This window comes from Tauraco erythrolophus, chromosome 17 (genome assembly GCF_009769465.1).
Source record: "Tauraco erythrolophus isolate bTauEry1 chromosome 17, bTauEry1.pri, whole genome shotgun sequence".
Lineage (NCBI taxonomy): Eukaryota > Metazoa > Chordata > Aves > Musophagiformes > Musophagidae > Tauraco > Tauraco erythrolophus.
In genome coordinates this window covers 10,252,847-10,267,806 of record NC_141481.1, presented here as the reverse complement: position 1 = coordinate 10,267,806, position 14,960 = coordinate 10,252,847, and the positions used below count along the sequence as shown (strand labels likewise).

Sequence of the window (14,960 nt, the reverse complement as noted above, 5' to 3'; positions counted from 1 at the left end):
TAGAGGACTGGTAATCTGGAAGCTGTCTGTAACTTGATAGTAAGGATGAATCCTCTCTTACTTCCTTGACTTCATGTCCTTCAATTATTTCTCTTTTAATTTTTTTCCCTTTTTCTTTTCCATACTATAGGTACTAGATACAGCGGTGGCCCTGAACCAAACAGTGGAACCAAACTTGCTCATCCTGGAGGAGATGTTCACAAAGCAGAAGGACTACCTGAATGTTATCCAGAAAATGCAAGGTCTTTTGGATGATCTAGTCAGGCAAACAACAGAGATCCCCTTTTGGAAGAATGAAGAGCTGTCTCTAGAGGAGCTGGCAATTCAGATCGACCTCTATGACTGGTACAGGTGTGTAGTGTGCTGTAGTGTAGTGACTGTAGCATCTGTGTTGGCCTATTTTGCAACAATGATGTGCGTGTTCTGGGTGGCTGAGCCAAAAGCTCTTTATATTACTGCAGGTGCTCTTGGCCCACCCAGCTGATTCGTTCCTTGCAGCAAAATTACGTTTAGTTTAAATCAAAATGCATGACAACAACTTTTTTTCTTAACTGTGCTCATTACCAGCTGAAGAGAAATTTATTCTCAATGTACAAAATCTGTAGCTTGTGTTCTACCACAGGAGTAAAACCAACCTCGGAGGTAGCTGCTGTTGTGTCTTAATAAGTGCTTTGTAGTTGTATGAGACATTAAATAAATAGAGCAGAAAACTGGACTAGTTCTGTAGGTTAACACCACACCCTGACATTCCTTTTTATTAAGAATATTTAATAAAAGATTGCATCAACTGTATTCTGCAGAAGAAAACCTCTGTCCACACAATGTGGAATAAATAACTGAAGCTTTTTCTAACAAATGTCGAGGAAGTTGAAGAAGCTGCAATGCCGCCTCTTTATCTGGAGGTGTCCAGTTGCATATAACTCTACACTAGAACAAGATTGGCAGTCTCATTTCTCAACAACTATGTGTGCTGGGCGTGTTGTGTAAATGCTTTTACCTGCCTTGAATCTGAACTCAGCAAATATCCAGAGCTGACTGGAGATTCATCATTAGTGGTGGCTTTTACTTGAAGAAAAGGAAGAGCTACGTTTTTCCCATGAGTCGCACTAGCTTCTTGATCTATGCCTTTCATACACCAGTTTTCCTTTGTACGCTATGTTTTTGTTTTCTGCAGGTGGCTGGGATACCTGGGCCTGCTCCTGTTCCATGTATTGATATGTTTGCTGGTGCTTTTTGGGCTCATTAGAAACTCCAGGGCCATTCTTATGGGGTAAGTCCTGACCCAGGCACAGTGCATATGGAAGAACATCTGAATGCAAGTGCCTGCCAGTTTAAACCTCAGGACTGTTGTTGGTTGATATCAAAGACCTCTGAGACTGAACATCTTAAATTTGCCTCTCATTGTAGAGAGACTTTATAGAGCATAGGTCTGCGGGTAGGATTAGGGCTATGTATGAGAGATGTTCACAGGAAGGTTCTTGAGCTATAAAATGCAATGGTACTGGTGTCCGTTGCTTCCTCATCAGAGATGAGGAACTCATCTGGGCAGTCTGCCTGCCACTGGCTAGCATTGGTAGCCTCCATTTGCTGGGAGATAGTAATGTGAACATCCTCCCTTAAATTTATAGGCTTTAGAAATCTCCCTTCAATTCTCATAGAGTTAAGGCATTTGTTTAATCGGTGATAAGTGTTGCATGTGTATACACAACCTGGTAGCATGCTTTTTGTGTCGTGACCTGCTCTTGTGTACCTTTGACCGTCACACCTGAAGAAATGTTAAACAAGCAATGGTTTGTACCGTTAGGAGAAAGAGTCCTGTTGCCATGGTACTGCAATATTAATACATGTCTATTTCTAAAAAGCACTGCAAATGCTGCCATGCTCAGTCCATGTTTCAAGGAAAAAATATTCCTCTTCCTGTCTTGTAGCTTAGTTTAGCTTGGCGTATTTGGCAAAGATACTGGTATCATCAACATAGTGACAGTTTGACAACTGACATGGCCAAGAGTTTATCCTGGTATATGGTGATGCCGTTGATAATTGAAACACATATTTGGGTTTATTATTTGCCAGATGACTTCATACCTGGCAGGTTGTACAGACAAAAGTCCAAGTGTATGCACAGATGGTAAACCCAGGGTTTAAATTAGAATCTCATTCCCTGTTAGCCAGAAGTTCATATTAAGGCGTTCCCCAAAGGGGGAGCACATGGCATGAAGAAGCAAGTGTATCACAGCCAAGCGCGATGGTGAAATGCCAGTTTTAGATCTCTTAGCCAAGCAGTCAGTTACTGACCCAGTCATCTTCATTTAAAGTAAAATCACGAATGTCTTACTGATTACCATGCTCAGCTGGAGGCACCAAGCCGTGTTGTCCTTATGTCATAAAACCACAGAACCTTGCTCATCCATGGCTGATAATTTTTGCATCCATTTGGAAAAAGCATAATAAAGTTTTTAGCATCTTATTCCAGAGTGCTGCACAGAGGTCAGTCTGGTAAAGTTCTGTTACTTGTGCAAGATGAGCCACAGATCCATTCACAGAATAGGGATTACTCAGAATTAAAATAAGTTGGTGAAGTAAGGGACAGACATGCATACATCCATACATCTTTCTCTACATATATATTTTTTTAAATAGAGACACATAGATTTATTTTTTTTTTAAAGCTCTAGTCTTCAATTAAACAAATGTAGCAGAAGAGAGAGATGTCCCTTCCTCACAGAGATGCTTGCACTAGGTTTGAATAAAGAATATCTTGGTTATGAACAGGTTTTTGTTTTGTTTTCTTCAGGGTGTGGGTAGGAGGTAGCCTGCTTGTGTTTCAAAGCCTGAAGGAAAAAGCCAGCCTGACAGAGCAAGCCAGCGTCCCTTTACTGTGAAGACAGGGGACCATAAAGTGAAACTGCTTGTTAGTCTGCGTCCCCATACCTAAGGGAGTTGAGGAGCACTTGTGTTGAGGAACGCTTTTGCCTAAATATCTCTAGGACTCATACTGACAGCAAAGGTGAAGAGCTAACATGCCGGTTGGGGAAGTGCAAAAGCCTCTTCCACTGCTGCGTGCTAGCTGAATGTCACAGAGACCACTGCTCTGTCATCCCTCTGCCTTGTCTGCTTGAGAGCAGACACTTCCCGCCATTTCTGTCGGTAATGAGGTCAAGCTGCCAGAACAAAACTTTCAAATCTGTGCAGAGATGGACTCGCTTGGCAGTGGTAGGCACCAAACCATTGCTCTGAACTGTTTGCCTGCAGGTGACTGTCTCTCCTGGGGCTGTGTGGGATGCTTAGGTGCTGTTCAGATGCACACAGCTTGGAACCGAAGTCAGTTGTCCCAACAGGGGCTGAGCGTTCCCTCCCACTGGCTGTAGCTGTGCAGTGCTTACACCTGACAAGCTCATTTATCCCAGAAACAGGAGGGATTTGTTTAATTTTGGATCAGTATCTTTTTGTGAGATATTTTTGATGTGGCATATTTTTCTTTGAATATCTTTGGACTCAGAAAATAAGTCCAGGATGGGAATAGTGAAAGCGATGGGACTGTAGTCATCCATCTGCCAATCTGCCTTCCCTGCAGCCACCCATGTGTCTCTCTGCCTTTGGCTTCCCTGCTAGAAGCAGAGTAAGTCTTTGCTTCCACCCTCTTCTCCCTTCCCCTGCAGTTCCACAGCCAGGTAAAGTGGGAACAAACAACTGGACATAAACTTCTCTGTTGCTGCTGTCCACAAAATATAAAATGGGATGGTTTATCTGAAGATACAGTGGCTGATAATTTCTTGGGTTTGGTAATTGCTTTGGACTCCAAATAATACATCTTGTGAAAGGATCTGCTTGAAATCAGAGCTTCTACATCTGCCATCTGTCTGTCTCCCACAGGGTGTGCTTGCTTGGGGTGTTTGCCCTGATTGTCAGCTGGGGATCCTTGGGTCTGGAGTTGGCTGTCGCTGTGGTAAGTGGCTCTGAGCCAAGTCCCGTTCACCCGTTGCTGCAGGTTTAGTACACATGAGATGAACGCTGCGCTGTGCCTGTTTTATAGAGCATCTTGTTCCAAGTAGCTGTCCTGGCAATTTGCATCTTTGAAAAGTACAGAGCTCCTCCTTCCTCCGTGGCGTGGTGCGGTAGTGAGTGCTCCTGCCCAGCTGCGGTTGTGTAAAGCAGTGTTAGTGGGGATGATGAGAGACTTCAGTATGGGAAACACCTCTATAGTAGAGGGTTCCCTGATGTTGACCTGGCTCAGCTGCTCTTTTGTACTCATGTTCTTTGATCTCCGTTTTCCCTTTTGTCTTGCATCTATCTAGGGCTCCAGTGACTTCTGTATTAACCCTGATGCTTATGTCTCCAAAGTGGTGGAGGAGAATGCAGTGCTTAGTGCCGGTAAGTGCTGGGACTGGCTTTGGCGCGGCGTACTGTGGCGCCAGCTGTCACACAGCAGCGTGGCAGTGGCTGAGAGTTTAAGGCTGGGTTTGGAGCAGGGGAGCTTGCATATAGTGGGGAAAAGCAGATGTGTGTGGAGCTCTGGAAAACCAGCGTTCTTCCCAAAGAAGCATTTATACTCCAGTCAGAAGCGCACATGTACTTATTTTTTTGTCAGAAGAGCCTTCAGAACCTTTCTTCCATCTTGGCCCTTGGATGGAAATAATTGATAAGGTGAAACAACAGAAGTCCCTGGATTATTTTGCTTTAAACGTAGCGCTCTTCAATCTTGTTCTCCTCTAAGTGACAGAGCTGTGGTGATAGCAGTGTGCAGTTTGAGTTGTCATTTTTAAAACTTGCTCTTGGCTCTGCATTCCTGAATCTAGAATACTTATCTTTGTATCTGCTATGAACAAATATATATTTTTTTTTTCCTCTTAATAGTGGCTAAAAATAGTAGTCTCTTTAAAGCTAATTTAAAAGGTAAATAAATGGAAACAACCACAAAGAGAAGCATGAATTTCTCTTTCCATTATAAATGTAGTATTTTGACTGCTTTGTTTATCCTGTTCCATTTAAAGCACTATGCCTGTGTCACAGGGGCATCCAGCTGAAGCACCAGTGGATTTTTTTGTTTGTTGCTCCTAATTTAGACTGAAGTGGTTGGTGAGATGAGGGTTGCCTCTAACTTGGACCTCATGGGGGGGGAAGAGTGGCTTTCAGAACTGTGACTTAACAAAAACATGGTTGGGCACCTGCCAGCAGAGAATATCATAAACATTAAAAAGGAAAGATATTTTTCAGGGCTGAGTTTGCTGCTTAACTTTTCTCCCCTGATAGTCTCTGTATAGTTCTGTGTATGATAAAACACAAATAAGCAATGACACTGATTTGTAAAAGGAGCCGCATGTTTTTCTTGGTTCTTGTTTGCTGGAATCAGAGAATCTTTGCCTTATGTACATAAGACCTAATGTATGGCCGTGTGCTTAGCCAAATGCTGCCTCTTACTGTGCAACTGACTGACTAATGGGTAATTAGGTATGTAGCTGTGGGTAAGGATGCAGGGATTAGAAGCAATAAGAAATGTTTGTCTGGAGGCAGAATGTAGTATAAAAGAGTATGTGCAGGTTGATATTGCCACCCTACAGCTTATTTTTGGAACACCTTATTTATTGATTTCCTGGGAAGGAGAGGATAGAGCCAGGCAACTCTTTGTTACAAAGAAATGCAATAAGGGAAGAGAATGAGTGTTTAACACCACACAAGATGAAAATCCTCTCTTGGGTGTGGAGGTGATGAAGATGTAGCTTCAGGTACCAAGCTAGTTTCTTAGTTGTTCAAGGAGGCAAACAGGTCAGTGAGGCCAAGGGGAAACATCAGACGCCGATGCCAGCTGTGTGCTGTAATAATTTGGTAACCCAAATCAGCTCTGGATTACAGTTAGATTGACCCTGCGGAAACTGAAGAAATGCCCCGTTGTGCTACTTCTCCATTTCGGTTGTCCTTGCCTGCTTGGCTCCTGCAGTTTTTCATTAGTCTGTATCATTCGTTTTGAGGCTAATGGTGAGTGCAGGACTGCCATTCCTGTCCCTCCTCCCACTCCCCCCGGCAGGGACAGTCAGCTCCCCCTGGTGAAATCAGGCTCTGTTCTGGCAGCACCGCCAGCTATAACAGTTGTTAAGGCTCCATAAATAACAGTGAATGGATCTAAGCGAAATGCTGAAGAGGAGGAAGAGCAGGTGTTGACACAGGCTTGAGTTGGAAGGGTGGCCCCTTCCGTGGGTTGCTGGTGTGTCAGCTCCCTGCTGTTAGGCAGCCGTTGAGCGTTCGTGAGCGCCTTTTTCCTTTTTTTCAGAAGGAAATCAGTCTAACTTCTGAGCCTGCCATTGCACTAGGCAGCTGGTTGGGAGATGATTGAGTGTTCCACCTTCCCATACGGATTTTCATTGCTGTGTCATAGTTTATGATCAGGAAGCTACAGAAATAGTTCTTAGTCCCGACACTGGGGACTGTCCTGGGCACCTGAGCAGGAAGGAAATCACAACATGAGGATTGCAGTGTGGAACTGTTCCATGACACTTTAATCCCAATAATGACTCCTTAGAAACATCTGAAAAAAAAGTCTGAAATAAGTATTGGTATCCCTCAACATGGTTGGCTGTAAGTTGTAGCAGCTGCTTTGTGATCGGTTGAGCGACGAGCTCACGGAGACAGGGCAAGCAGGTGGGAGCCAGCATCAATGCTCTCCCCTCGGAGGAAGATGCCCTGTTTGAAGGCTCCCAGTCCTAGTGCACAGACTCTTCACGCTCTCTAGTGTGCTGCCTCTGCTCTATGGGTGATGCTCTCAGTTAACAGCAGCATAGACAGATGAGGCAGAAACTTTTTGCTCCAGCTAGTTTCACCAGAGCGTATCTGACCATGAGTTTTTCAGTCCAGAGAAGAGATGGTGTGAGTGGATGAAGGGGCTCAGGTGGTCCATGGAAGAAGAATCCTTTGGGAGTTACCATATATGTAGGAATCACGTTTACTGTAGGAATCACTTGAGCTGAAGTTGGGCTGAGAGGGCATTCGTGTGTTCAGTCTTGCCTAGGTGTCTGTGTTTGGCCAGTGCTGGGGTACGGCATACTGGGCTAAGTGCTGCCATCTCTAAGGGTATAAGAACCAACAAGTAATCTTAAGAAGCTTTGTCGTGCTAGGTCAATTTTTCCCTTGAATCACTACTTTTAGTTGTTTTTAAATATAGTGAGTTGTAATATTCCCAGCCCTACGCTCTGGCATTCAAACTAGGACTGAGTCATCTAGGTTTGCATATTTGCAACACTTTCTTGTTGGTGGTGGTTATAGTAGTTTTCACAGAAAAAGAACTATGTTGGATACTGGGCAACTAGTACGTTAATATTCCTATTTATTAATTGCTGTTTGCAAATCTAAATAGAATTAATGGAGCTGAGAATAATCTGATTAAGTGCATTATTATTGTTGTCATGTTTTTAGCTGGAGAGATGATGATGTTGTTTTGTAGATACAATATGCTGTTTTAATAAAAGGAGGGGGAATGGGGGGCAAAGAGCCTTAGTGCAGATATCTTGGAGGAGAGATTTAAATCACTTTGCAGAAGAGGCTGATACGTGTGCCTAACACCCAGTGTTCATTAATTGAGATAAAGCCAATGGAGATGAACAGTGGCTGTGTAATCAACTCCTGCTGCTAGTAAAAAGACTTGGTGCAGCCAAGATGTTTATTTTCGAAGCAGGAGGCCATCTTCTAGTCTCATTCTTTTTCATTGATATTATGTTATTATCAGATGACTTATTGCATAAAATTAAATAAAAAGGCACAATCTGTCTAAACAAGAACAGCTTTTTCCAGGTTCTCTGACTAGAAATCTGCTCAGTGAACAGCCACTCACTTCATCCAAAGGAACTGTAAACCTCAGGGGATGAATAGTGGAGCCTTTTACCTGCGGTTTAGCTGAGTCGGTGAGGCTGGATGCTGGGACTTAGCTGCTCAGATATCAGCATCAAGCATTCTTGTCGCACACAGCCTCCTAATTGGCCTCTCACTGATTCATCTTAGAAGCCCAGATCTGAATTAACCGGAGGATGGACACCACCACCACCTCCTTTTCTTCTCTAGAAGTAAGATAGGGACAAAACCTCATGCGAGACATGTGGTGGTTGCACAGTTATTACTCGGGCTCAGCAGGCACTGCAGAGAAGAGTTTGCCCAAAGAAGGGCTCTCAAGAATCCGCTGAGCTGATGTTGGTGTTGAGAAGCTGTTTTGCTGCGTGGTTTTGTTGGACTCCTGATTAGCAGAAAGCTCTGAGCGGAGGGCACGTGGGATGGCTACAAGCTCTTTGCTGAAGGCTTACAATGACTGATTTCACCAACGCAAGAGTAGCATATATGAGAAATATGAATGTTATGCAGATACTTCCCTCTGTTGTCAGACTGTTGCCTTAGGGAAACAAAGCTCCTGGTAGAGAACATGTTATCTGGGCAGGAAAATGCGGCTAAAAGAGTCGTCTTCCTTTGACATTACAGGTGATACTCTTCAACCTTCTCTGATGATTGAAGCCATAGAGACAGTCTCATCTGGGTGTATATGTAAAAATGCAAGCTGCTTAAAGAATGCTCAAGTAGAGATGAAGAAGAGTTAGAAAAACTGTTCTAGGTGTGGGGATTTTTTTTTTTAAACTAGGATTTTTTTTCTAATGGCTCGTTACCCTACAGACCTTCTCGCTGCCTTTCGGCGAGTGCATAATCCTATTTTTGCATTTCAACTGGGCTTTGAAGTGAATTGTAGTCTCCATGGTTGCAGAAGCAATAAGTAATTCTAGCAGCTGAAGCTGTCTTTAGTAGGCAGTTCTACTTTCCTTTCTAGGAAAAACAGACTTTGCAAAAATAAAGCGTTTTGGGTAGTTTCCTTCCTTGCTTTCTGCTCCCACACTGCCTGTGCACAAAGAGTGGGTCAGGAGGATCGCTGCTAGCAACAGCAGGCATAGGCAGCTGCAGATGTAACCCTGCCTAGCCTTTCTCCTGTAAAATAGGTCACCTAAAGGCCAGCTTCAAAAATCAGATGCAACCTTCAGGAATTTTCCTTGGGAGGAAAATGCATCGGAAAGATAATTATAGAAAGAAATTGCCTGGAGCTGTTAGCAGAGTGCAAATGATGGGTTAGTATAGCTGTTTTCTTAACACAAATGTGAGACTCTGTGTTGTACAGGACAGCCTCTACCAGGTTTAAAACTGGTGAAGGTGCTTCCTGTTCTTTCCCAGCCTGGTGGTATGGAGGCAAGGATCATGCTCCTCTTAATTTACAGGCTTTGCAGCACGGAATCACTTTAAAGCAGCTTCACTGCATATCGTTGCTTTAGCTTTAAAGCACCACAGCTATTAGCACTCTGAGTTCAGAGCAGGGGAAAGCTGCTCCTGCTGGCTTTGCCATTTTGGAAAGCGCTTTTTATGTGCAGTGTCACACTAGTAAGCTGCAAAACCACTGCTGCCACAGCGAAGCCTTGTTGATCCTGCCTTGCAGGGTGATGCAGGGGAAGCACTTATTTCACTGTGCTGCTTTTTGCTCCACTTGTAACCCGCAATCTTTATCCTGGGCTTACAAGCTGCAAACTATGACAGGAATATCAAGAACTCTCATCTGGAATCTGCCCACCAGGGATGATCCAGAAGGCCCTGAAGAAATGTTTCTGGAGCTATGTATTAGCGGTATGTCATGCAACTTAATGCACCTACAGAGGCGATGAAAACTTGATACCACCGTGGGAGCCTAAGAGAAACTTTTAGTGGTTTGTTGGGTTAAAATACATAACTGACAAGATCACAGCTCCTTTAGGTCACTGGGTGTGACGCTGTGGATTGCTGTCACTATGCTGTTCTCTCACACAGGTGCGTTTTAATCCATTTTTCCGTAGCCATTGAGTATGATTTATGAGCCTGAGAGGAGCAGTCCTTTCCTTGGCTCAGCAGTTGTGGACAGTCATTTGTGTGGTCTGCCCAAAGTAAGGCACACAAAACAGTTCTTGCTGCCCTCCTGTCTGCCCAAATTTTGCTAATTGCTGTTTAGAGGCTTGGCTGGGGAGATGTAAGCCATTCCAGAGAAGGAGTTGGGTGGGGGGGGAGATGGAGCAGCTGGCAGAAGCTGCCCCCAAAGTGGGCTAATGAATTATAAATAACAGCTGTCAGGTTGCATTGCCAGTGTGCAGGAACTGACAGTCTGCGTTGTACCACTTGGTCTCCAGTGAGCTGGCTTGCCAAAAGGTGCCTTCAATATTTATGGGGAGTGTGGCAGAGTCAGGTTACAGTCAGGTCTGCTTCCTTCACAGCTCCACTTGCTTCTTGTGCCTTTTACTGATTCCTGAGTTGGGACTGATTAGAATACCTTTGCAGTCTGGAATATGCATTACTGAAAGTCACAGACAGAAGATTAAAAGGAATGGAGAAAAGGGTGCTAGCGGGGAGGGAAATGCAGAGTGTATGTGTGTTTTGGGCTTTTGTTGTCTTTTCTGAGCCATCTTCACCCTTGATTTCGTGGAGCCTGCGCGCTCCCGTTCTTCTAAAGAGGAACTGTAAACATTTGAGAAATAATCTAAAGGTGTTTGGATGATCACATCTTTCAGAGCTCCCTCCCTCGATAGCATTACTGAGAACAGCAGAGGAAAGCCCAATATTTGTAACTTGTTCATGACAGCACTTGGTGCAGTATTATGGAGGGCTCATGAGGGCACCGAGCTGGTTTCATACACATCCGAATGAGGTGAGATAAAACCGTGTCTTCAAGCCTGGAAACAAGTGATGCTGCTATCAGAGTGCTTTAACAGTGTTATCTGGAACTTTACAAGTACATCCTCACTGTACTGTGATTACTGGTAGAGCTGCTCAGTATGAAGACTAACTTTTGGTGGGATGTTACCAGCAAATGATCTGAGGTCCCTTGAGCAGATAACATGTTGCTGTTATCCTAATATACGGTAAGAGCTTTCTTTCCCGATGAAGTCTACAGTGTTGACTCAATACTGAAAAAACATATTTCTTCATAAGTTGAAAGAAGGATGGAAAACAAATGGCGTGCACTTTTTTAGTTAAAGTCTAATTAAAGCCTTCTAAGTAAAATCTAACTGCATGCAAGTGACACCTATCAAAAAACAGACTATAACTTGTTTATCACTAATATATGCCAGAAAGACAAGAACTTGTTGTCTTCCATCCATTTTCTCACTTGCTTTCAAAGTGATGCCATCTTTAGGAAATGATATTTCTGAAGGTTTTGATTTGCTTGAATTAGGAGGGCTTTCTTATCTTCTTCTGCAGAACACTACCGAAAAGCAGTCTCTCCTTGAACATGACAGAAGAATCCTCAGTTGTGAAGATGCCTTTTTCCCTCTTTTGTTCATTTAAACACTTGAACTTTTACATTTAGGAAGTGGTATATTCAGCATTGTGTAGTAGCACAGGGATGTGTATATGCATTTCCTTTGGCCCAGCAGCGTGCTTTCACAGGTATTTTTGATAGCAGCCTGTGTTTATATCACCCCTACTACCTCTCCTGCCCTGATATTTTGTGGCTTTGCAGTGACCTAGCTGGTGAACTGAATTGACTGAAAGTTGAGTTGTCTCTTTGCTACATGCCCTAAACAGAAGTCCATGGTTGCTTTCAGTGACTGCAGAATAACATTCTGGCACTTGGAAGTTGCAGAAATTAAACATCTAGTTGGATTTATCCTAGACTGATGTCTTGTCTTATGTCTATACTGTGGATAGTGCTGACTTCTGAATAAAACAACAACAAAGGCAGCTTACATCCCTTTTTCTAGTGCCATCCACGTACTGTAATCCTACATGGAGAGAGGGAAGTAATTCCATTTATATTGCGTTTTCATTTTGCGTACTGCTTTCAGAACTTAACACCTCCCTTGTGGCAGTTGTAAAATACTGCAAAGCTGGAACAAGGTATCTAGCATGAGTTTCTTCTCTTTTGTCTTTGTAGATACTCTCCGCTACTACATGACCTGTAGTGCTGGATACCCCAACCCTTTCCAGCAGGTAAGTGTAAGCATCCTGCCTCCCTTCACCCCTTCTCAGCATCCTGCAGGGTATCACTTAAAGGCTTTTGATGCCAGCATGCAGCAAGTTGCAAGGTGTTAGCTTTAGGGAGCACTCCACCTGTTGGTAAAGCTTTGGTAGCTACATTCCAGCTGTGCAAGAGATGGCATTGTGATTTAGCGAGCAGTTTTTTCCAACTTCATCACTACCTGCATAGCTTCAGGTCCAGGGTGCCCTCTTAGAAGGGCCCATGTGTGATGTGGTGAGGACCATGGCTTTGTTCGTGGTACCTCTGTTTACACAGCACCATTCTAAGATCAGCATCATGGATATAGAGCACCCGCAATTAATGGCAGGGTGGGAAACTACATACTTCCTGCTTTGAATATCTTCTTGCAGGTTCTTTTGGGCTAAACAGTGGCATCGTTCCACTCCCAGAATGCAGCCACTTCTGTGGGTGAGGGAGTGATTCTCCCATATGCCTCTTAAATCCCTTGGATGTTTGTATCCTGAAGTGTAAATGTGAGTCACTATTCTTTTGTGTGGGGGCTGAGGAACAGCACCTGGGCCCATCCCAAACTTTGTCTTATGCATCAGAGGCCAGAATGAACCCACACCACCCACTATTTGGCAGACGCCAGCTGCTTCACCATTTATATTTAGGATTTTTTAAGTCCTGTCTTCCTCTGTTTTAAAGGGTGGGGTAAGAACACTTCAAGCTGTGGTATGATGCACCGTTGCCATCTGTTGCGTTTCTGGTTGCTCAGTGTACTCTGACATGCTATTGCATGTGAAATTCCCATGGATGCTTTAATGGGATATGAAGGCTGCACCCCAGTACAAACAACTTCTGGTGTTAACATTAAGTCTTTCTCAGCCATCTGATTTAATAGAAAAAAAAAAATCCAGCTGTGCTCTGTGGTGAAAACATGAATGCATTGTCTTTTTCTCCTTCTGCTCTATCCTGTAGTTGGCCCTAGCTGCGTGTATGTGTTTTGTGTGTGTGTTGGGTTTTTTCTTTCCTTTTCTTTTGGTTCTTCCCTTTCCCTCTTTTTGTCTGTACTTCTTCCAGAATGGTGAAAGTCAAACTTAACCCTATCGCAGTTGCACCCATATCAGTTGAGACATCTTTAACTTGTACCATTCACACAGATGATGCTTCAATATTTGAGAAGTATGATTTAAGTCTTTTTCGAGGAGTTCCATTGGTTGATGTGTCCTGAATTGCTGAAACATTGCATGTGTTGTGTTGAGCAGAAGCTGTCAGGAAGTCACAAGGCTCTGGTGGAAATGCAAGATGATGTTATGGAACTCATGAGGTCAGCAAGCAGAGAGCACCCCGCCTCCAAGGTAACTCTCCAAGTTTGCTCTCCCTGTGCTTTCTGGCTTCCCTCATCCTTGTACAAAGCCTGAGATCAGCTCCCACTAAGCCGTTTCCTTGCCGTAATTGCTAGCTTGTTGCTTACAGGAGTATCTTACTCGGATCCAGGAGGTTTTAAACTCAACGGAGATCAACTTGCAGCAACTGACAGCTTTAGTAGACTGCCGGAGTCTGCATTTGGTGAGTACTTGGTAATGGAGTTGTAGCTAAGAAAGAACAAAGGGGACATAGAACCTGTAGCCTACTGATTATTTTGGAATTTCAAACTGCTGGTGTACCAAAACAGTTTGAGAGCTTTTACTGATTGACTCCAGGAGAAAGGAGAATGGGAATTTGGATCAAGTTAGCTTTGTGCTTAAAGATCACTGTAGGAAACTAGATAACATGCCTTTATACATATACAAGCTGCAGCCCTAAGGTTTCAGGGACCTTCATTTTTTTTTCTATAGCTCATATGTTGTTGCCTTTCCTATGGAATGCCTTATAGCTGCAGTATAGCATAGCCTGACTGTTTCCCTAGCTGCAGGTCCAAAGGTAGAGAAAAGGGATAGTCTATGCTTGTGTTCCTGGGCAATGGGACATAGTGAAGGAGCTGAGTGGCTTAACAAAAAATGTGATGTTTTAAGTTGGGTGGATAAGTTTGTCTTGGCTTTTTCCTTTTTTTTTTCTTTTAAACTCATATTTTGTGGGGTTGAAAATATTCCCACGTCTATATCTGAGTTGGGCTTTATGAGAGGAAACAAGGGTTAAGTTCAGTTATGAAAAACACTCGAGGTCTCCAAAACTAAAATAGAAGTATGGTCTGGAAAAGGGACTACAGTCTTATAAGTTGTTTCAGAGAACATAGGCCAGGGGAAGGGCTTTTGAATTAGAGCTCAATGTTAACTCTGTAGTGATCAGGAAACTCTGCTCATTTCTCTCTCCAGGATTACGTCCAGGCTTTGACGGGCTTTTGCTATGATGGAGTGGAAGGCCTCATCTACCTGGTTCTCTTCTCCTTTGTCACAGCCCTCATGTTCAGTTCCATTGTGTGCAGCGTCCCACACACTTGGCAGCAAAAGAGGTATAGAGAGGGTTTAGATCCTGTGGAGTTCTTTCCTAATGAAGACTGGCTATTGGATTTGTGCCCATGAGCATATGGAGCTCTTTCCCATATAATCCCAAGAGTGTGAGGGATGAAGCTTTAGAAGCGCAGGTCCAACAGAAAAAAAACTATTGGCTTTTGTGGTTAATATTTACATCTGAACCTTATTGTACTGGAATACTATGTGTGCAGAGTATTCAATACACCGTAGGACTCTAAGTCAGAGATGAGTGATTATAGCTGCAAAGTGCCTGTTCTCTCGCATTGCTTTGAGGCATTTGTTCTAGTATGGGGAAGAGAACTGAAATGAGAAGCAGTTCACAGTTGCCTTTCTTGGCTTTGCTCACACTGGGGTGACTGACTTGCATACCAGACACAAACCTGGAGCTGTCTTGTTGGCAAAAGCATGGGCAGATGAGATATTGCAAACGGGTGACAATCGTCTAACAGCAAGTTGTTTGGAACTGCTATTAATGGTGGTAACCAGGCTGATCAGTAAGTCTTGAGCAGACCTCTGCAGGGCTTCAC

At 43.6% G+C, this 14,960-nt stretch overlaps 1 protein-coding gene across 2 annotated transcripts in view; it reads left to right on the top strand.

Annotated features, from left to right (window-relative positions):
* The window catches only part of TTYH3 (tweety family member 3), a 75,095-nt gene that overhangs the window by 48,702 nt on the left and 11,433 nt on the right, over nucleotides 1-14,960 (top strand). For both annotated transcript variants that reach the window (XM_086622325.1, XM_086622326.1), the window contains exons 4-11: nucleotides 131-351; nucleotides 1,175-1,270; nucleotides 3,874-3,946; nucleotides 4,296-4,371; nucleotides 11,912-11,967; nucleotides 13,225-13,317; nucleotides 13,436-13,528; nucleotides 14,275-14,411. In XM_086622325.1, the coding sequence (XP_086478451.1) occupies nucleotides 131-351; nucleotides 1,175-1,270; nucleotides 3,874-3,946; nucleotides 4,296-4,371; nucleotides 11,912-11,967; nucleotides 13,225-13,317; nucleotides 13,436-13,528; nucleotides 14,275-14,411 (845 nt within the window). The remainder of the gene's footprint in view (nucleotides 1-130; nucleotides 352-1,174; nucleotides 1,271-3,873; nucleotides 3,947-4,295; nucleotides 4,372-11,911; nucleotides 11,968-13,224; nucleotides 13,318-13,435; nucleotides 13,529-14,274; nucleotides 14,412-14,960) is intronic.